This window comes from Lissotriton helveticus, chromosome 7 (assembly GCF_964261635.1).
Source record: "Lissotriton helveticus chromosome 7, aLisHel1.1, whole genome shotgun sequence".
Taxonomy (NCBI): Eukaryota; Metazoa; Chordata; class Amphibia; order Caudata; family Salamandridae; genus Lissotriton; species Lissotriton helveticus.
The window spans coordinates 1,736,748,260-1,736,769,657 of record NC_136068.1 but is presented as its reverse complement, the minus strand read 5'-3'; the positions used below and the strand labels follow the sequence as shown (position 1 = coordinate 1,736,769,657).

The following is a 21,398-nucleotide window of genomic DNA, read 5'->3' as shown; positions in this document are numbered from 1 at the left end:
GGATCACCCATGCACTCATCAGCAGCAGACTAGACTATGGCAATGCACTCTATGCAGGCCTCATCCAGAAACTCCTCAGGAAACTACAGAATGTTCAAAACGCCTCACCAAACTGGTCCTCAACAACCCCTGCCACAGCCACATCGCTGAATACCTATGAGTACTCAACTGACTCCGGGTCAACAAAGAGTGACCTTCAAGCTCCTCACACACAACTACAATGCCCTCCACAATGCCAGACCAGCGTACCTGAACCACCTTCTCTCATTCCAAGTTTTCACCAGACACCTCCGCTCTGCCCAAGTGGCCCTTGCCACGTCTCTCGGATCCGTGAGACCAGGACCAGAAGAAGATCCTTTTTCTACATCACCGCCAAATCCTGGAACACCCTGCCTCTCCAGCTGAGGCTGTCACCATCGCTGACCCAATTCAGGAAGGATCTCAAGACCCGGCTATTCGACTGAACGTCAGCATCCAGTGGGACCTGCAGCCCCCACCTCAACCTCCACCCCCTGCCAGCACCTTGAGACCCTCACAGGTGAATAGTCACAATTAACAAATGTTGATTGATTGATTGATAGATAGCTTTCTGTTAAGAGATCTCTAAAGATTCACCTTCCTATGTGCTACACTAGGGTCGTCTCTGAGCATATCCCTCAGGTTTTCATCAAGTTGAACAATTTTCCATTTTATGTCTAGTATTTGATTTAATTCTCATTGTTTACAGTTGTAATCCATGATTATGAAGATGTTATTGTCCACCAATGTTTCCTTTCTGCGAGCAATTAGGAATTCTTCTCTTTTCCGACTATTGCTCTATTTGCTGCATTCATAAGCACTTCAAGTGGGTCTCCTTAAGTCAGAAACATCATTTGCATTTCTTGTATCTGTTCCTTAAAATTACCGTTCTCTCCGAGCAATCACGTCTGGATCTTAACATTTCTCCAAAAGGGATACTCCATTACAACATCTTCAGGTGTGCACTGTGAAGGATACTATTGCATTATGTCGCTTTTCGATGGACTTTGTTTCATGTCTTTGATAAAAATCTCAACATTAAAATAGGTTACCTGTTGTGAACTGATAGCATGAATGGAGTTCAGATTATAAGCATTCTGATTCAAAGATAAAAATTAATTGCTCCAAATTATTCCTGTGTCCTTCCAAGATTAGGAAGAGGTCCTCGATAAACCTTGTCCATAATCTTATACGATCTAACATGTTCTGATTTTTATCAGTCCATATTGTTCCTGCTTTCCAGTAGCCCAGAAGCAGATTTGCATAAGTATGGGCAAAAGATGTCTCCATAGCTGTTCCTCACTTTCGTAGATAGTGGGTTCCATCAAAGATAAATCCATTATGGGTGAAGAAGAAACTAAGCATTTCAATCAACATTTTTGAGTTCTCGATATAAGTCATTGTTCACGCTCTGAGAAAATATTGGCATGCTGTTAAACCATCCTCATGTCTGATTGAGGTGTAAAGTGAAAAGACAACTGTTAATGACATAAGATAGTTATCTTTCCATTTAATAGCCTGTATTTTTGCAAGGCAGTCCATAGAATCCCATAGGGCACCCAGAGAACGGGGGGTTGGGGTCCTCTAGGCCAAAACGGCCCAGGAAAGCCACATGGCCCCCTCCTGTATTAATAAACAAAAAAATAAAAGATCAGTTCCTGGGGAATGGGGCGCACAGGGCTGAAATTGGCCCAGGTAGTCCTCCTCCCCCATTTGGTAATGGCCATGCCCGGGGAATGGATTCCTGAGATGTCGTAGGGGGACTGCTCCCTTTTGTTAACCACTCTGCAAAAGGGTCTCCTGCCATACTACTAGTTGGGGGATGAAGTACTCCAGAGCCAGATTGCTGAGATTGTTACAGGCCCCTCCCCCTTTCTTAACCACTCTGCACAGGGGCCTCCTGGCGTACTACTGGTTGAGGGGTACATTCTCCTTGTCTGCTGAGGGTTGTAGGGGGCCAAGAACCCGTATTTTTGCGACATGTAAGTCCCCTACAGCCGGGCTGCTGAGACATCATCGGAGGTCCCTTTCTCAATCATTCTGCACATGGGCCTCCTGACATACTTCTGGTTGGGGGATGAACTCCCCCTGGCTGCTGAGGATCATTGGGAATCAAGAACCCCTTTTGTTAAGACAAGTAAGTACGCCGCCACAGCCGGGTTGCTGAGATGTAGTCAGAGGCCCCGACCCTTTCTCAACCACTCTGCACAAGGGCCTCCTGGCACACTACTGTTTGAGGGATAAAGTCCTCTTGGCTGCTGAGGGTCGTTAGGGGCCAAGAATCCCTATTGTTGAGATGAGTAAGTCTCCCACAGCTGGAATGCTGAGATGGAATCAGAGGCATTACCCCCTATCTCAACCACCCTGCTCAGGGTCCTTCTGGTGTCCTACAGGTTGAGGGATGAACTCCCCTTGGCTGCTGTGGGACGTTGGGGGCCATGAACCCCATATTGTTGTGATAAGTAGGTCCCCTACAACCGGATTGCTGAGCCTTCATCAGAGGCCCCACCCCCCTTTCTCAATCACTCTGCACCAGAGCCTACTGGCATACTACTGGTTGGGGGCCAAGAATCCCAATTGTTGATACAAGTAAGTCCTCCACAGCGGGATTGCTGAAACGTCATCGGAGGTCCCACCCCCCTTTCAACCACTTAAGTCTCGTCGCACTCCCCGTGCACATGAAATGACATGTTCTCCGTGAAACGCAGAGTTGGAGAATCCCGCAAACTTCATTAGCGGACTAGAATTTTACACCCAGGTGTTGAAAAAGCCAGTGGTTACAGGGACATTATTGTTAGGAAATTGAATTTAAAAAACCTTAGAAATTCACTAACAATTCCAATGGGTATATTTACAACAAAATGGTGCAGCGCTGCAAGCAATTTAGCTGTGCCGCACTGCGACATATAAAAAACAAAAGAAAACGGCACACCTCTGTGTTTTCACTTTCACCTGTGCTAAAAAAGTTGCCTTGCGCCAACGCAGACATCCTTGCGCCATGGTGCAAGGGTGCCTGCATTGCAGTATCAGCCCCCCCATCAGCAGGGTCAGCTTCAATCCAGTGGCACAGCAAGCAAGGGGCCCACGTCTGGGCATACCAATGGCTACTTAGGGCAGACATCGTAAACACAACAAGACGGTGGACAGAGTACTGAAACTTTTCAACCACTCACTCCTAATCAAGAGATCTTGGTTTAATCCATCATTCTTTTGCTCACTAGGCTCCCTCAGTTTGGAACCAGCCATATGAAAATCAGTCTTGACCCTACCCTTTATGGGAACAGTCCAGCCCGAACTGCCTGACCTGGCAGTTCGGGTTGAACTGTTCCTATGGGGAGCAGGCTCAAGACTGATTTGCATATGGCTGGGTTTAAACTGGAATATCATGGGGAGCAAATAAAATGAGAAATTATGGATTTAGGCCCAGATCTCTGTACTGGGGTGAATGTTTGACATTTTTCAGGATTCTGTCCATCAATTGTTCCTTTTGTATTTGTCACCCCGAGTGGGACGGTTATGGCCAGATGTGGGTCCCATGATCTTCATGCCACTGGAGTCGAGCTAGCCTGGGTGATGAGGAGTGATCCCAAAAAGTTCAGGAGAAAGTAGATTTCAGTAGATCAAAGCAGCAGGCTGTGTCCAAGAAGGAGTTGTTGTGGCCTGGGCTCACATGACGAAGTCTTGGTAAAGCTGTTGACTATAGCTGGAAAAAGAGCAGAGAAGGAGGAGCCGGATTTCCACGCCAAAATGGTTGTTGTGGTCGATTGGGAACTGGTTGCCGTCAAGCCGGGTGAATGTTTTTACTTTTGGACGTAAACAGCCTTTTGAAAGTTGAAAACCTCTAGTGGGATGAAGCTTCAGGCTATAGCTGAAAAGGACTCCACGAGGATGGATAGCATTGTTGAGTGATCGTACTGACCGTGATTTCCCAATGAATAGAAGAACGTAGCAGGAGCTGCGGCAAAGACAGGTTGACTTGTGATGCACCACGGGCAGATTAGCTGGCATGTAGGCTCCCGGCCTTCCGTGGTTTCTCAGGACAGTTTTTGGTGAAAATCTTTCTAAGTTTACGTTTTTTAGGGTTTGACAGGAGCAGCACCTTTAACATCACTTTCAAAAGTTCAGGAACTGAAGGCACCACTTGGGGGGCTAGGAGTCGCTCCATCAGAGGCCAGGTGCAGGGTTCAACGTCAATGTACTTCATTTTGTTCCTTTTGCTAACTCAGGAGGGCAGCCAACTAGCTCTTGGAGTCACTTCTGGTGGTCCTTGGTTCAAGGAGATGATCCAGTTCTCCTTCAAGCAGCAAGGCAGGCCTTTAGCAGCAGAGAAGTAGCATGGTAGCAGCAGCACAATCCTCTGGGGGTTCAGGAATTCTTTCACAGGATCAGTAGTTTACTTTAAAGGTGTCCTGAGGGTCCAGTATTTATATCTGATGCCACCCTTTGAAGTGGGGGGACTCCCTATACCACCCCCACATCTGGTTCTGTTAAGTTCTCTCCTACCCCTGCCAAGGCTCCAAGATGTTTGGGGTGACAAAAGACTAGTTTCTGGTTCTTTTGTGTGTGCTGGAGGTAAGCCCTTTGGAGGTGTAAGTGGGACAGGGAACAGCTCCAACCCCAGCCATCCTGGCAGGATGGTCCCTCCTGCCAACACCTAGTCCCATTTTAGCTCACTGTCTGGGAGTAATATACAGCTCAAGAGCAAATCATAGTCATGTGACCCAGGACACTGGTAGCAGGCACCAAATGGTTGGGACAAGAAAATGTCAACATTCTAAAAGCAGCTTTTAGAATTGTGATTTAGAATCTGCCTTTACAATCAACCCGTTAGCTGCTGCCGTCGGCCAACGGTGTCGCGAGCACTACCTAGGTAGTGCTGCACACGTCCGTTGCCGTCGCGGCCCCACCCGTTCTTTGAACGTTCCGCACTGGCGCTGAATGTTAGAAGCAGCCAACGGGTTAAAGAGGATTTTAAATTACAATTTGAGTGCAAACATGATATCTCTACCTGCTTGCAATCCAAAGTTATCATGTATTAAATGTAATAGGATAACCCAGTGTTATCCAATGGAAGAGATAGGTCTTACAGTAGTGAGTGCTGTGCATTGTGACCCGTTTGTAGGCACCAGTGGCCTTTGTGTAATGGGTTCTCTTTAACCAAAAACATATTCCAAAATTGCCAGACATGCGTGAGCAAGAGTCATGATGCTTGTATGCGCATGCAAATGACAACATAAAAATAATTAGCAAAGCTAATAGGTCAGCCTTTTTTTTTTTAAAAGGGCAGATTGGCCTTACCAGTGCTTGTTTCCACGTGGGCAAGGCAGTTGAAGGAAATTACATTACCCAATGCATATTATTCTTTCAAACAAAGCCACATATTAGAAAATACACTGGCTTAGGTCACTGGTTTTGGATTTTTGAGGACTAGATGTTAGTCAACAAGTGACTGTGGCTATGGTAGCCCTGAACATTTATTACTTGCATGAATCATCCAGGGTGGAGTGCCTGGAGAATGGCTGCTGGATTTCAATGTCCTTCTTGGATTAGATTTAAGAATGGTACGTATTGGCTTTCCTTGATTGACTAGATTAATTCACATCAAAATGGTTATTCCTTATGTATGTATATTTAAAAGATGTATTTGAAGTTACAATACATTTCCTAAGAGTTAAAAAAATGGCTTTCCTTGTGTGAATTACCCTCATATCTAAGCCCAGGTGTTTGTCTGCTGCTAAAACATTGCAGTAGCCCTTTGGAGGAGTAGGTGTGTGGTTGGCATAGGAGAAAGACGTGCCCAAGAGGCAAAATAGGAGCTCTTCCACCTGGCTTCTACCTCAGAAAGGCCGAGAGGTCTTGGGTAGAGTCAGTCACATGTCGTGCCACACCAGTCCATCTGATGTAAATGTAATAGTACTTGTATAGCGCCCGAATCGACCCCCGAAGGGGTATCTCAGTCACTTGTACGCATACCCCTGTGGAACCCTTCCTGGCTTTTCCATGTGAAGTGCCGACTCCTGGGCACCCCCAAGGTGAAGCCAGGCATCCTAGCGTCGTTGGGGCTGTTGTGGAGATTAAGCAAGCTATTGCCTAGAGTTGCAGAGTGGGACCCATGATTAGAATAGGCACCGAGGCGAGAAATATCACGTCCGAGGAAATTGAGCCCAAGACCCTGCCGGGAAACGGCCATTACAACGCGTCCGTTTCCACAAATACATTAACCACGCATGCATTACAACGCATGCGTGGTTAACACGAAAGCCTTTACCACGCATACCTTTACTACAAGGTATGTAGTAAAGGCATATGTGGTAAAGGTTCAAAATAAACATGGGGGACTTGGGGGGGTCTCCCCCCCAAATAAAAACCTCACCTGAAATCGTCGTCGTTTAAGAGGAAACGGAATGAAACTTCTGTTTCTTCTTAACGAAGTACGACGTCACCACGCATGAATCAGAGGAAAAAGTTATGCGTTGATAAACCATTCCGTTGTAACGCATGCGTGGTAAAGGCATGCGTTGCAACGGAATTCGTTGTAAGAACATATAACCGACCCTGCCGAGGAGGGAATTGAAACGTGATCCCTGGCTAGACCTCTGCATCAGGGTCTGCGGCTCTAACCATTGAGCCACACTTCCCCACCTTTGGAAAAATCTCAAGATAAACAACACAACAGTTAATGATACCTTCCCAATACCACACCCACTCTGTCTGGGATGAAGAAACGTTTAATCGGTTCTTTCAAACTAGAAGTTATCATGACAAAAACCTTATTTAACCTTTTGGCCCTTCCTTCTATTTTTCACACATGCGCTCGTTCTGAAAATCTAATGTTATGGGGCGATAGAGCATCTTTTATAATTGTATTTTTTTTTTTATTATTCTGTGCAGTTTTTCTGAATGTGACCCGATACTTCCTCGTCATCTCCCTTGTCTTACTGATGCTGGCCGTGAGCATGCAGATCTCTGCAATCAAGGGTCACAACTTACTAGGGAAACTGAACATGCAGAAGCAGGCGGGGTCCTGGTCCCTCATTGCAGGTGGAGTATAAAATATAAACGTTCATCTTTACCCTTACAGGGCCGCATGTTTGATTCTGGACTAGTGTTTTTTAACATATTTGCAAATACTGCATTGTTGGGGTCAGCAGACTACTGACTACTCCACTCACCTCCTCTTAAACAACAGAGCCTTGTAGTACTTTGTTCCTGGACCTCCTTGTTCAACTCCTGGCCTTTCATGTGCTGTCAGTCCCCCATACTGTCCTACTAATGTGTTCCTCCCCTAACCTGAGGCGCTGCCATCAGTGTATTGCACCACCGTGCTATATTCGTGCATTCCAGCAAGGCGCTATATCATTGACCTTCTCCATTGCTTTATATTCAAATGCTGGGACCCAAACCCGGCTCCCCTGCTGCAAATAGTCCCTGACACGCTGCACCACTGTTGCAGGAATATGCTTTTGCACACGGCACCATCCCACCCACAGTCTGACAAGAATCACTCCCTTTCAGTAATGCAGGAATCAGACACACTTGCGCAGAGCACTTTACAGTGCTTAGAAAGGACTAAAGAAGGCACGCCTCTTTTACACAAACCCTTAAACGTCTTTGGCTCAATACTGAACATTTGCATATAATGGACCATGGGGTGGAACAGATGACTGTGAGTTTATTTAAAGTCACCGCGGTATACTGATATGAGTTTTGGTTGTTTATTTATTTTCTGTGTTATAATGGGGTTGAAGCTGTTGCAAGACCTCAATAAGTGCTGTACAGTGTAACCTGAAAAGAAAAGAGAAAACACAAATAAGTGTTTTATCTACTCTACTACATTTTTCTCATAGATAGTGTCATAAAATTATCATCCCTGGGACTGAAAAACCAAAGGCTTTCTTTGGCAGAATGAACACAAATCACATTAACATTTGTGTAATAATAATGCTAACTTCACATAAGGTGTTGGTCTAGGTAAAGTAAGGTTTAAGACAGAGCTAATGGGAACAGGTATATCAGCTCATGATGCAACTTGAAACCTGTACCCTAATCCCAAAGACCCACCTTTTCTGCATTGTATCTCAATGTTATGCTAATAACTGTAATAGAGTGCACACAAAAAGGAGTCTCCAGGTGGAGTGAATCCAGGGTGATGTGAAGAAAGATGGTAGATGCTTGTGGGAGAGTGCCCCAGCAGACTGGATCCAGAAGGCTTATCCGCCAATATTTGAAGGAGGGCTGGATAAGAAGGTTCCCACATGCATGCCGCAGTGTGTATATGTGAAGCCTTTGTCATAGAAACATAACAAGCATTGCAAAGCCAGCATGTCTTGCTTATAAATGAAAGCTTTCCAGTCACTGGTGGGTTTACTCACGCAGTAGGTCAACAAACACGCATTCTGTCATTCGTCCTTACACCTATCTATCTACTCATCCTCCCAAATACTTATTCTCGCATTCACCCACTTACGCAATCACAGTACAAAACACACAAATTCAACAGCACACGCAATGTAAAAAAAAGAAAGAAAAATATACTGCTGCCTAAACACCCAGAGACATCATAATACACTGAATCTCCCAAACAGACACAAACACTCTGAGTCACGATATTACACAACACAACTGTACCTGATATCTGACTCCACGACATCTCACAGCAAAAGAAGCAGTGGGCCAACCAAGCCCAGGGTGTGAGCTCTACTTTTGTGTGTTGGTTTATGGTGATTGTCAGGTGTGTGTTATTTTCCTCAGATGTAATTGGCATAGATCTCTGTCCATGAGATTTAGAACTATATTTGGCTAATTTACACCTAGAAATGACAGAAGTCCTGCTAGCCATAACTCCACAGACTTATTTATTCTAACCACGTTTTATAGGAGAGTCGGGCATGTGGGTCTACGAATATGCATTCATGTCACCACCTCTTTGAATTCAGTCTAGGCAGAGATTCAAGCATTGGTATGTGCATACATCTACTTGTGCAAAAGTCACCTTAGCTAGAGTTACCTGTTTCAGTTGCTTCCACAGACTTCTTCCTCTTAAATAACCTGTGCATTTATGAAGTACCTAGAAATGTCTTCAAGAAGCACATCAGTTACAGAGAGAACCCACAATGCTGACTCCTCAGTTGCATGGAGGAGGAACATAGCCAAACCATGTCACTATGTGGAGGAAAACATGGTGGCCATCTTGTGGCTTCTATGCTCATCTCCAAGGCTCTATGTGTAAATCTACGTTTATCTTCAACATATTTAAGCCTATTATATTGCTGTAAAAATACATTGTGTTGTAGGAGAGCCCAGCACTGGTGGATGTCTCTACTTCTATTGGCTCAAATGGAAAACTCGTGGGTGACAGCATGGTTTTTAATCTGGCTGTGTTTTTTTAGATGTGTATCTGTGTAGTCGCTGTGGATTCAAGAACCTGTGCAGGTTAGCAGACTGTCCTTTGGTGTATGAACTAGACAAGGGACCTCTGTAAATTCATTTGCATCCACCAATTGGTCTATCAGTCAGGTTTCTTATATAGCACAACTAACCACCAATGAGGGTCTCCAAAGGCGCTGGGTATGGGGGGGTGGGACAGCTGGTCCGCCAGAGGCGCTATCGGTCAGTCGAAGAACCAGGAGTATAATGTGCTTGCGGGCTCTTCTGATACCACCCACATGGGCAGAAAAGATTGACTTTTGATCAGATCCCTTTTCTCCACCAGGTGTGTTTACTGTGATCGCCATGTCTGTGTTCACCGCGACGTCTGGCATCAATCCTCGAACAGATTACTACGCATGGTCCTATAAATTGGGCTGGGTCTCAGCAGGCGTAAGCCTTGTGGCAGGTGAGTCTTCAACCTTAATCCTGCTATGCCCTGGGGTGGATATAGAAGGGGCTGATATTCAGTGAAGGCCTTTGCTTAATTCAGACTTTAACAAAAGAGAGCGCCTAAGAAAACCAAATATTGTGTTCTGTCTAAAGCTCCTCCTTTTGACTACTACTAATAACCTGTTCTCCCCATCGCTTTTCACTTAGACGTTTTCACCACGTTAGGTTATGGTCACTTCACTGGGGCTCCTCAAATCACATATGAACTGTTTATAATGTAAATACTTACAGCCAGATTCACCAAGCCCAAAACGTCTCGCAAAGGGCCAGATTTTGAGAATCTGGCCTTTTGCGAGCGCTATTTTTGCATTTGGGATTCGTCAACCCAAATGCAAAAATCACATTTTTAGAAATCGCTAAATTGCGAATAATTGCATTGAAGGAATCTCAATTTGAGATTCCTTAAATGCAATTCATGAACCATTTTAAATTTGCGAATTCGCAATCTGGGGCTGCTATTTACAGCAAAGTCTGACTACGTGGTAAATAGCGAAAACTTAGAAAAATGCACTTTAGTTATGTTACACACACACATGTCCCCATTCATGGGAAAGCCATTCCTTATTTGCGATTAGCAATTAGCGAATCGCAAATAAGGAAGCAGTAGAAATTGCAATAAATATTGCGATTTCTACATGAATCCCGTTTTGCGAGTCATTAATAGCGATTCCTTAATAATCGCTATTAAGGACTCGCAAAACATGACAATGATGAATCTGGGGGTATGTACTTCAGGAAATACTGTTTGTGGTAATTATTGGAACTACTAAATTAAACCTCACTTCGGCTGAAGTGAGCACTACGTTGATAGTTTGTCGTGTGGTATTTAAAAATAAATCTTTTAAAATATAGAAAACATTTTTTAAGCATATTGCCTTCACCCAAGTTAAATAAGGTCTCATTTTGACTGCTTATGTCTTTTTGATTAATTCAAGCAAGTTGTATTTTCTTGCTGAAGTTGTTTAATTTTTTTGATAAATGCGTTCCTTGTGAGCATTGTTTCTTGCTCCTTTGCTTAATTCAGGGCAACTCTACTGATTCCCAGTGGAGCTACAGAATGAATACTTTTACCTTTATGATTTGGGATTGTTTGAGTTTTGAGACTGTCAATAAAAAATAAATAGATAATAATGTAATTATTACAGACAGGGAATCGAGAATCTATATAGTTTTTCTCAATAGGTTGCACAACTTTGATAACTGTTTGTGCAGAAGCACACCTCCAACATAAAATATCAACTAAGGTAACCTGAGAAGTAGGAAAGGAAAACAATTGTCCCTTTCAGAAGACAAAGTGTAAACCAGAGGGGATACAGAAACAGAGCTTACCAAACAAACAGCCAAACATTTTCTGGCTGCTAATAACAGAATTGATGACCTACAAACCACAGTGACAGACAATGCACATGATAAAGCTAAACTAGGACTTTATGCCCAGACCTTAAATACAATACAACCTGTACTACCAGCGAAATAGTAACATGATGAAAAGTAATCAATTTAAAGGTGTATTAGATTCAGAGGAATTCCCAAACCAATTTCAAATGAAGTTCTGATTATGCACATCTAAAGCCAATTAAAAAAAATTCTTCAAGATCCCAAAAGGCCTGAAATAGAACTAGATTATACTCAATACTCAATTGTTCAACCAAGAGAGAAGATCTGCATACTCCCTAAAATCATCAAAAGGGATAAATTGAGCATGTAGCTGGATATGACAGTTTCAGCATTTGCTAGGACAAGAGACATGCTATGAATGTATTTAGAACAGGTTTAAAGAGTTGTGCACATCTCTAAAGTGGTCAGAGCTCTATGGATGTTGATATTTCTTAGTGCAAAGATCTACCTATCGTTTTTTGACAGGTCTTTGTGTTCAAACCTATGCGAGGTGGTACAAAAGGGGGTGGTAATGGACGGAGCATCTGAATCAATCAAATACTCACACGCAGTCAAAAGATCAGGGTTTAATCCATCACCGTTCTTTAGCCCACTCTGCCACCCCAGTTCAGACATGGCTATATGCAAATCAGTCTGACCCTGTGCCTCATGGGAACAGTCCAGCCCGAACTGCCAAGCCATGTCTTCCCCGGACCGGAAACAAGCTTCCGGACCAGTTTCTGGCATTCCAGCCATCTTCAGCCCGGCTTGCTTGAATCCAGTGGCAAAGTGAGCAAGGGACTCACGTCTGAGCATACCCTGCCACACTTATGGTGGCCAAAGGGGTACAAAAGGGGGTGGTGATGGACGGAGAATCTGAATCAATCAAATACTCACACCCAGTCAAAAGATCAGGGTTTAATCCATCACCGTTCTTTAGCCCACTCTGCCACCCCAGTTCAGCCATGGCTATATGCAAATCAGTCTGACCCTGTGCCTCATTAGAACAGTCCAGCCCGAACTGCCAAGCCACGTCTTCCTTGGAACGGAAACAAGCTTCCGGAACGGTTTCTGGCATTCCAGCCGTCTTCAGCCCAGCTTGCTTGAATCCAGTGGCAAAGTGAACAAGGGACTCACGTCTGAGCATATCCTGCCACACTTATGGCGGCCAAAAGCTGTACAAAAGGAGGTGGTGATGGACGGAGCATCTGAATCAATCAAACACTCACACCCAGTCAAAAGATCTGGGTTTAATCCATCACCGTTCTTTAGCCCACTCTTAATCGTCCATCTGCACAGGAAGTGACATCAGTGGTTTCCAGCCAAAATGTGATATCACTGCATTTCCCAATAAATCATCTGCACAGGAAGGGACATTACTGATAAACCAGTAAAACCCAATTTAAAAGAAGAAGCCAAGCAAGAGGACTTCATTTCACAGAAAGTTGCATCACTGGATTGCCCATCACCCATCTGCACAGGAAGTGACATCATTGGTTTCTCACCAAGACCATCTTTAAAAGAAGAAGCTGTCATGCACTCCCCTGATTGTAACCGTGGAGATAACACTGGAGCCGATACTGTTATGTTATGTTATGTTATTTCGGCTCTTCTATAGCGCAACAGCTACTCCCGAAGGAGTGTCCCGGCGCTTTGGCGAAGGAAACCTTCAATATGGCAACACAACACGACACAAAGGAAAATGGCAAGCCTATCTAGTAAAAAGCCAAGTTTTTAGAGCCCTTCTAAAGGACAAAAGACAGGGAATCTGTCTTAGAGAAAGCGGGAGCTCATTCCACGCACGGGGAGCCAGATGGTGAAAAGAGCGATCGCCCTGTCTAGCTCGTTTGATGGCCGGGACTACCATCGTAGACAGGGAGGCAGACCGTAAGGCTCTGTTTGGTTTATAGAAAGCCAAACGTTTCCTCATATATTTGGGGCCAGTGGCATGAAGAGCTTTGAAAGTCAGCGTCAGGCTCTTAAACTGAACTCTCTTGGCTATAGGGAGCCAATGCAGCTCTTGCAACAGTACAGAGGCACTTGCACGTCTAGGAAGCCCGTAAATGGCACGGGCAGCTGAATTTTGGACTACTTGAAGCCGCCTCACCAGGTACTTTGGAAGCCCTAGGTAGAGGGCATTCGCGTAGTCCAATCTGGACCCTACAAGTGCTTGAACAATGATCCGTCTGTGTTTGGTGGATATCAGGGGCAAAAATTTTCTCAGCATCCGAAGGATGCCGAAACATTTCCCCGACAGGCTAGATATTTGGGGCCCATAAGAAAGATCATTGTCAATCATAATACCCAAATTTTTGGCTTTTACGCTTGCCTTAGCAGGTGGAAACAAATCCTGAGGACCTGGACCTGGACCTCCTATACATCCCGAGGATGCAGGTCAGGGGACAAGAACCTTTGATCTCACACTGTCCCGTGTGGGGGAAGGGGAGTTATGATAAAAAAGGAAAAGAGAGACTTGCAGTACTGGATCTGCTCAGTGGCTGTGCAACACTGCATAACAGGATTTGTCTCCTATGAGACCTTCTATATTTGTGAGTTAGATGTGCACCGGATCAGAACCTCTGGCTTTGTGGTGATGCAATGCACTGGAAATAACATAAGGAGGCAGTTGTCATCAGTACACTAACAGCTCGACTACATACAATGAACATGCACTATTTTCAGTGACATAGACTTACAGGTTTTATTAGCAGTGCAGCATTAGAGCAGAATAACTAACATCACCAATCTGTTGTGTGCATGGCCGAAAGTAAGTGTTGCCATTCTTGAAAGCATAATTCATAGGCCAATAACTCTAGTTTGGCAGCTGAGTAACACTATTCTATCGACAATAATCGTTTGATTAAAAAAAGAGAAATCGGTGCATGTATTCTCTTGTACTATCAAGTTGCAAAAATATACCATCCAACTGTACCTAAGAGGCATTTGCCTCCCTGACAGAAGGCTGCTTGGAGACTGGATGTCTAAATGCTGGGGTTTTGGTGCATCTCTCCTTAACTAAGTAAAAGATATCAGTGGTCTCCTGGGACCACTCAAAAGGTAACTTTTTTCTATCTAATTTGGCAAAAAGATAATGTTCTATCTCAGGCTCTGAGGGAGTTTTATTACAGCAATGAGTCTGACAGTAATAGGATCCAGTGGTGACTGGATGAAGGCAGCAGTCAATAACAGGATTGTGCAACTGAAGCCCAGGAATTCTTAAAATACCGCCAAAGGTAGATGGGTCAGTGATGTCAAAGGTCAAAGTCTCAGTGTGCCTTTTCTCACATATTAAGGATAGCGGAGTAGTTTGAAATACAGTCAACCCAGAAGAGTGCTCTGAGACATCTTTGGCTCTAACAGGCTCTGCTTCACTTTTTCTAAACCATGGAATATGTAAAGAAGTGGCCAAGGCTAGATGTAAGAAATTTCCTGTGGCCCCGGAATGTACAAGCATGGGTAAAACCTGCTTCTGTTGGTGTGCAGTGCAAAGGGTGCTTGGTATCGTTAAATGTCGTGGTACTTTATGTGAGGTATTAGCCAGGTAAATGGGAGTCAGTTCAAGAACCACACCCGACTGAGTGACACCTATGTCAAATAGGCACTCTAAATTTTCAGCATCGTGTCAGAAATCAAGGTGGTAGCCTACCTAATTCCCTTTAGTTTGGCAGGGCCTTCTCATGCAAAATGTCCTGCTTCGCCACAATACAAACACAGGTTTATTTTCTTTCTTCATTCTTTTTCCTCCGTAGTTAAAGGACTGCGCAAGCCTCCGATCTGCGTGGGTTCTGTGTTACACTGATTCTTAGACTTGGACTCTTTCCGCTCAGATTGCACAAATAGCAGTCTTGGCTCCCCTCAGGGACATTCCATTAATCTACGGTCAAGCATGACAACTAAGTTAATGACCTCGGAACAATCTGAGTGTAAATCTACAATGTGTGCCAGGGAATCCTTTGAGTCATCCCTTAGCCTCTTATAAAAGAGGGAAGTCCTATTTTCTTCAGGCCACTGGGTTTCAACAACAAGCTTACAAAAATCAGTAATGTAGGTAAGGAGGTCCGTACTGTCCAGATGAAGGATAAGCAACTAATTCTCCCTGACCTAGACAAAAGTGTGCATAGCAAAGAGATGACTTGTCCCCTCTTTAAACCCTTCAAAATCAGTTAAAACCAGGTCATTATTTTCAATGAGTGGAATAGCCCAACCAGCGGCTGTACCCCTGAGATGGGATATTGTAATAGTATTTGAGGGAAAGATTCTTGGATTACAAAGAAACTGCAACTGTCACTTATTTCAAAATGCATCAAAATTGTGACTGTCCCCATAAAATGGCTTAAGCGGGGCCAAAGGCATGAACAGTATTAGCGTTTTCGGTAGTGGAGGTGCTTGTTAGATTTCCCTAATCGCTAAAGTGTGGAGGTTGTGGAGCAGAACGTGTGCTCTTGGTGACCGCCAAAGTCCCCACCCCACCTCAAATGTCCAAGGTGAGGGGGACACCTGACCAGTTCATCCTTAAGTGACTGATTTTCCTGGAAATAACAAGTGGAGGCAGTTATCATCAGTACACTAACCGGTCTCTTCATACAATGTCATGCATTAATTTCAGTGACACAAACTTACAGGTTTCATCAGCAGCTTGACATGAATATGTGACGTTGCAATGCATGTGTTTACAACGCATGCCTTTACAACGCGATCGTTACCAGGACTGCATTTTTACAATGTGAACCGTTATATCGCAAGTCATTACGATGACTTGCTGTAGGGGGCGCACTAAAAATTTAGGAATAGTATAATTTACTATTCCTATTCCAGATTGTGCAACAGCAGGGAAGGTGTTGGATTTAAAATCCAACAGATTCCCTGGTGTTGCTCGCCCCCTACAGCAAGTCGCTGATACGACTTGAGATGTAATGGTACGCATGATAACAACGCAGTAATTGTAACAACCACTTTGTAAAGGTACCGCGTTCTGGAGACAGCGTTGCAAATGCTATTTCCCACTTGACACGAGAGCAGAATAACCAAAAACACTGATTGGAGTGTATCACTCCCAGGAATAAACTTGAAATACAGATTGGAGTTATTGGCACTCCCAGGGATAAACTCGGAACAAAGGTAGGATTTACTTGCACTCCCAAGGATACACTCGGAACACAGGGTGGGGTAAAAGGATGGTGCATATATCAAAGAGTCTTAAGTGTTTTCTTTTAGCACTACTGCTCATCAGGGGAACATAGAGCTAGTGTCTTTAAACCTAGTGCAGTGATAGTTCTAGCACCAAGGCTGTAGGAAGGGTGCAGAGTTGCAGTTCTAAAAATCCTCAAACTCCTACTCAGGGGTCTTACCAATAAGTAGTCCATTCAAAAGCAGCAAAGAAATCAACAGAGAATCTGAAATATGAAAAGACATCTTTATTATAATTAATTGTGAGGCTACGTCGCCCAGTCACACCTAAAGCAACTGAAGGAGGCAGCCTGCTGAATGGTCTCCGCACAGACCTTTTATACCAGTTATTATGCCCTAGGCACACATTTTCTCTTTGAAGTACATTATTGTTGGTCATTCCCAGGACGTGCACACAAATGCAAAACCCACTTTCAAGATAAGTCCAGGCCATAAACAATGTCCACATAATGCGTACATTCTCTGGCTTACATGGCCGGATAAACCCAAAACACAGCCCATGTCATAAATAGCTCGTGGAGGTAGGAACAGGAACAGATGGAATTAAGATAGGCACGTTTGTGTGTAGTAAATCTTTACAATGTCCTGTGCTCTGATCTATAATCTTGATCAGCTAAAGGGCAGGAACTGGTTTGGCAAGGTTAGCCTCAAGCAACAGGGTCAGCTTTCGCCAGGTCATACAGGAGTCAGCACAAACCCATGCTAAGGTTATGTCCTTAAATACTTGTTCTGCCACAGTGAAGGCCTACTGTAAGGGCAATCCACAAAATGGCTGCTATGCACAAGATGGAACCCGAGGGTTCATAACAAAACCTTCAAATACACAGTGAATCCATTGGTGTAACATGACGAAAATACTCGTACTTGCTGAAATCACTGTTTACGGTATGCTGTTACCAAATTCATAACAGAATCAGATATTTAAAACACAGGTTCAGAATTTTCAGTACCACAGAGTATAAACACACTAGAAGCGCTGGAGTAAATCACAAAGAGGACATGGAGGAAAAGTCTATAGTCCTTTAAGATGGGGATATTCAGTCTTGTTTAGTACAATAGGAGGTCTAGTGTCCACTAACCTGATATAAAGTACTTAACCTAGTTCTTCCACTTGACTGAAGTTTTTAGAAGATCTAGAGTATTTGACTCAGGGAGTCGCAAGCTGGCCCAGAGTAGCTGTGCAGGAAGGAGTGAGGAGGAAGACCTCAAGGTAGCTGGTGCCGCATAGGTTCGGATGGACTTGAAGGAGACTGGATTGCATCTCAGTTCAGTCAAGATTCTTCAGGTGAGTGGGAAGGGTGAAGCTTGTTCCGCAGGGAGTGAGGCAAAGTCACAATTCAGGTTTGGACGGGGTTTATATACCCTCTCGAAAGCTCAATGGATGTAGCTAGTTTGCGTACGGAACGTGAGCACATAGTTATCTGGAAGGTTCTCGAACCTTGGAGAAACCACGTGTTAGTACACTATTTGCGCTTACAGAATGACCAGATGCAAATTGGGTGAATGGAACCAAATCACAAGAAACAAATGTATCATTTTCGCTGGAATGTGCATCATGAAAAACAATACCAAGGCTCAAGCAACAGAGGGAGCAAGGCTTGCAATTGGCTCACAGGATGTTGGGGAAGCTTGCAGGAATTCAAGTGCAATGGTATTACATGTGCTGGGGAAGCATCGATCATAAGCGTACAGAGGGAGCATCCATTATAAGGATGCTGGGGAAATATCAGTCATGAAGGTGTTGGGGTAACATCAGTTATGAAGGTGTAGGGGTAACATCAGTTATGAGGGGGCTGGGGAACATCAGTCATGAGGGTGTTGGGTAAACATCAGTCATGAGTGCCATATGAATAAAGCAACATGAACCTTGTACACTAGACCACTATGTAGGGGCACAGGAAGGGGGTTGTGACAGAAAGAGAACAAGAGAACTTCATTCAACATCCATCTGTACAGGAAGTGATACCTATACATTAGCCATCATCCATCTATAAAGGGGGCGACATCACTGGATTTCCCATCATCCATCTGCACATGAAATGACAACCTGTTTTCCAAATAAACCAGCTTTAAAGGAAGAGCCAAGAAAGAGGATTTTATTTCCCATCATATTTTCCATCATCAACCTGTACAGGAAGTGGCATCACTTCCTGCCTTCTCAGTACCTGAGCCAAATCTTCAGTGAATCCCATTGCCCTGACATCTGCAGCAATGGTGGACACCAATATGGACTTTTATTTATTTATTTATTTATTTATTTGCGAGTTTATAGAGCGCTTGAATAAACTCCCAAAGGAGTATCTCCGCGCTCAGAGACAACAGAAGCAAAAACCAGGGCAATAATAATACAGGACTAAGACTCATGTTTGACTACCTCATGACCTAACTGGTTAGACCTGAAACATAACAGTTTTCAGTTTTTTCCTAAAGGCAAAGTGATCTGAACACTGCCTGAGTTGGAAGGGGAGATTGTTCCACAAAATAGGACCCACCACTGACAGAGCCTTACCACCCAGTCTAGTCCTGCTAATCTTGGGTACCCTTAGAAGCAACTGATCACTTGACCTGAGGGTATGTGTGGGAACATATGGAACACATTTTTTTGCCAAATAAGAAGGTCCTAGGTTATGTAGTGCTTTATGTACTATACAGCATGTCTTAAATTTCACTCTTTGGCGGACAGATAACCAATGAAGTTTTTCCAGCAGAGGTTTGGATGGAGACCCGGGGGGAGCATTGAGGACCAACCTGGCTGTGGTGTTCTGTATCACCTGCAGTCGGTTCAACACCTCTTCATTAGCAGACACCAGGAGACCATTACAGTAATCAAGCCGGCTGATCACTAGAGCCTGAACCAAAGTCTTTCTAATGGAGTCCGGAAGGAGCGGGAATACCTTACGGAGGAGTCCTATCACATGAAAACAGGACCCCACCGTATTATTTCCATGTTGTTTCAAGGTCAGCTCCGGCTCCAGGCGAACCCCAAGGATCTTGATTACTTGTTTTGGTTCGGGAACTGGCCCCAGGTCTAATGGCCACCAATCATGGGACCATAGTATCTTGGCCTCAACGAAAAGCATCACCTCAGTCTTACCAACATTACACTGAAGAAAGTTGGAGGACATCCACTGGGATACTGCTTTCATCCCCTCGGAGAAGGATTGTTTAACCTCCGGGGTCAAAGATTTAAATGGAAAAAGCAGCTTGGTATCATCAGCGTAAGACACTGGACAGAAACTAAAAGCTCTCATTATATTTGCCAGGGGGCCACATAGGTGTTAAAAAGGTTTGGGCTCAAACATGAGCCCTGTGGCACCCCCTTAGTGATCTTAACCTCATCCGACCGGAATTCACACATGGTGACACATTGAGTGCGGTCGGAGAGAAAGCTCTTTATCCAGTCCAGTGCCTTGCCACCCAGTCCATTCACAGTCAGTCGTTCGATCAAGATCTTATGAGGAATGGTATCGAACGCTGCCGATAAATCCAGTAGCACGAGGACAACAGAAATACCCCTGTCCTGGTACATACGGAGATCATCAGTTATCGACAGCAAGGCCGTTTCAGTACTATATTTCGGCCTAAAACGGACTGTGAGGGATCGAGGCTTCCAGGTTGTTCCAGGAAGTTAGACAGATGCTTATTAGTATGCTTTTCGATGATTTTACCCAAAAAAAACAGCAGGGAAATAGGTCTAAGATTGGACAAATTGGTCCATGGAACGGAGATGTTCTTCCGAATAGGTCTAACTAGAGCCTTTTTCCACTCTCGTGGGACACGTCCCGTGTTGAGTGAGAGGTTCACAAGGTTCTGAATTTCCGGACCAAGCACTCTCCCCACCACTCCAATTGATCTCGCTGGTAGTTGATCTGAAGGGCTCCCACTTTTGATGTTATCGATCAACATCTCTACCTCTAACAGGGTGATGTTCGGAAATTTAAGAAATATGTCACGATTAGCACCTACTACTTTCGCCGGCGTGTGAATACCATGATTACTTGTAGGAGGAATAGATGCCTCAATTTTTTCATAGATAACGTCACAGTGAAAAAACCTGAAATGTCGTCACATAGTTGTTGGGACGACATATCCGTACTTTAACACGCCACCGGTTTAAGAAAGGTGTTTAAAATTTGATATAGCACTTTAGGAGCATTACCTGCCGCCTCCAGTTGTGAGGTGACATAGCTCTTACGTGCAGCTCGGATGGCTTTATGGTAGGTACTTATTGCCATCTGGTAGCTAGATTTATCCACTTCCAGGTGCGACTTTCTCCAGACTTTCTCATATTTCCTGGCGGTTCGCTTAAGGCGCCGCAACTCTTCGGAAAACCAGACTTCCTGTTTTTTCGCAGGATGGCTTTTAAATATTTTAAGTGGGACAATCTGTTCTACTGCAGTGTGAATAGCACGTTCATATTTGAGTAGAGCAGAATCAATATCTTCAATAGGCTGGATTTTCGGGGCAATATATACCACCTTGAAGGTTTCATAAGATATTTTATGCCATTGCCTTCGCCTTACCGGAATCTGCAAAGAGCGGCTAAGAGGTACATCAATTTTGGGCATTGAAAATTCCAAAATAAAATGATCTGTCCAATTAGTCTGTCTAGGCGCATAGCACTTAACGTCAGGAAAATTGGAAAAGATCAAGTCTAAGGTATGCCACGCCAAATGGGTGGGCCCACTATTACACTGTTTTAACCCCAACAGGGAGACATCATTCAGGAAAGATTGGACCTCCATATTATCTTTTATCTCGCTGTGGATATTAAAATCTCCAAGCAGTAGGAATTCTTTGTCTGTTTCAATATACGGGGCCAATGCTTCCATCAAAGAACTAGAAACTTTTTTTACAGGGCCTGGAGGGCGATACACTAGCGCTCCCTTCCTGCTATATTTGGTAGACGTGCCAATTTTAAAAACCATCATTTCAAA

The 21,398-nt window shown here is 44.1% G+C and overlaps 1 protein-coding gene across 1 annotated transcript in view; it reads left to right on the top strand.

Moving 5' to 3' along the window:
* LOC144767662 (lens fiber membrane intrinsic protein-like) overlaps nucleotides 1–21,398 on the top strand; it is a 41,942-nt gene that overhangs the window by 8,714 nt on the left and 11,830 nt on the right. The window contains exons 2-3 of the mRNA XM_078651056.1: nucleotides 6,910–7,059; nucleotides 9,731–9,853. Coding sequence (XP_078507182.1) covers nucleotides 6,910–7,059; nucleotides 9,731–9,853 — 273 coding nt within the window. The remainder of the gene's footprint in view (nucleotides 1–6,909; nucleotides 7,060–9,730; nucleotides 9,854–21,398) is intronic.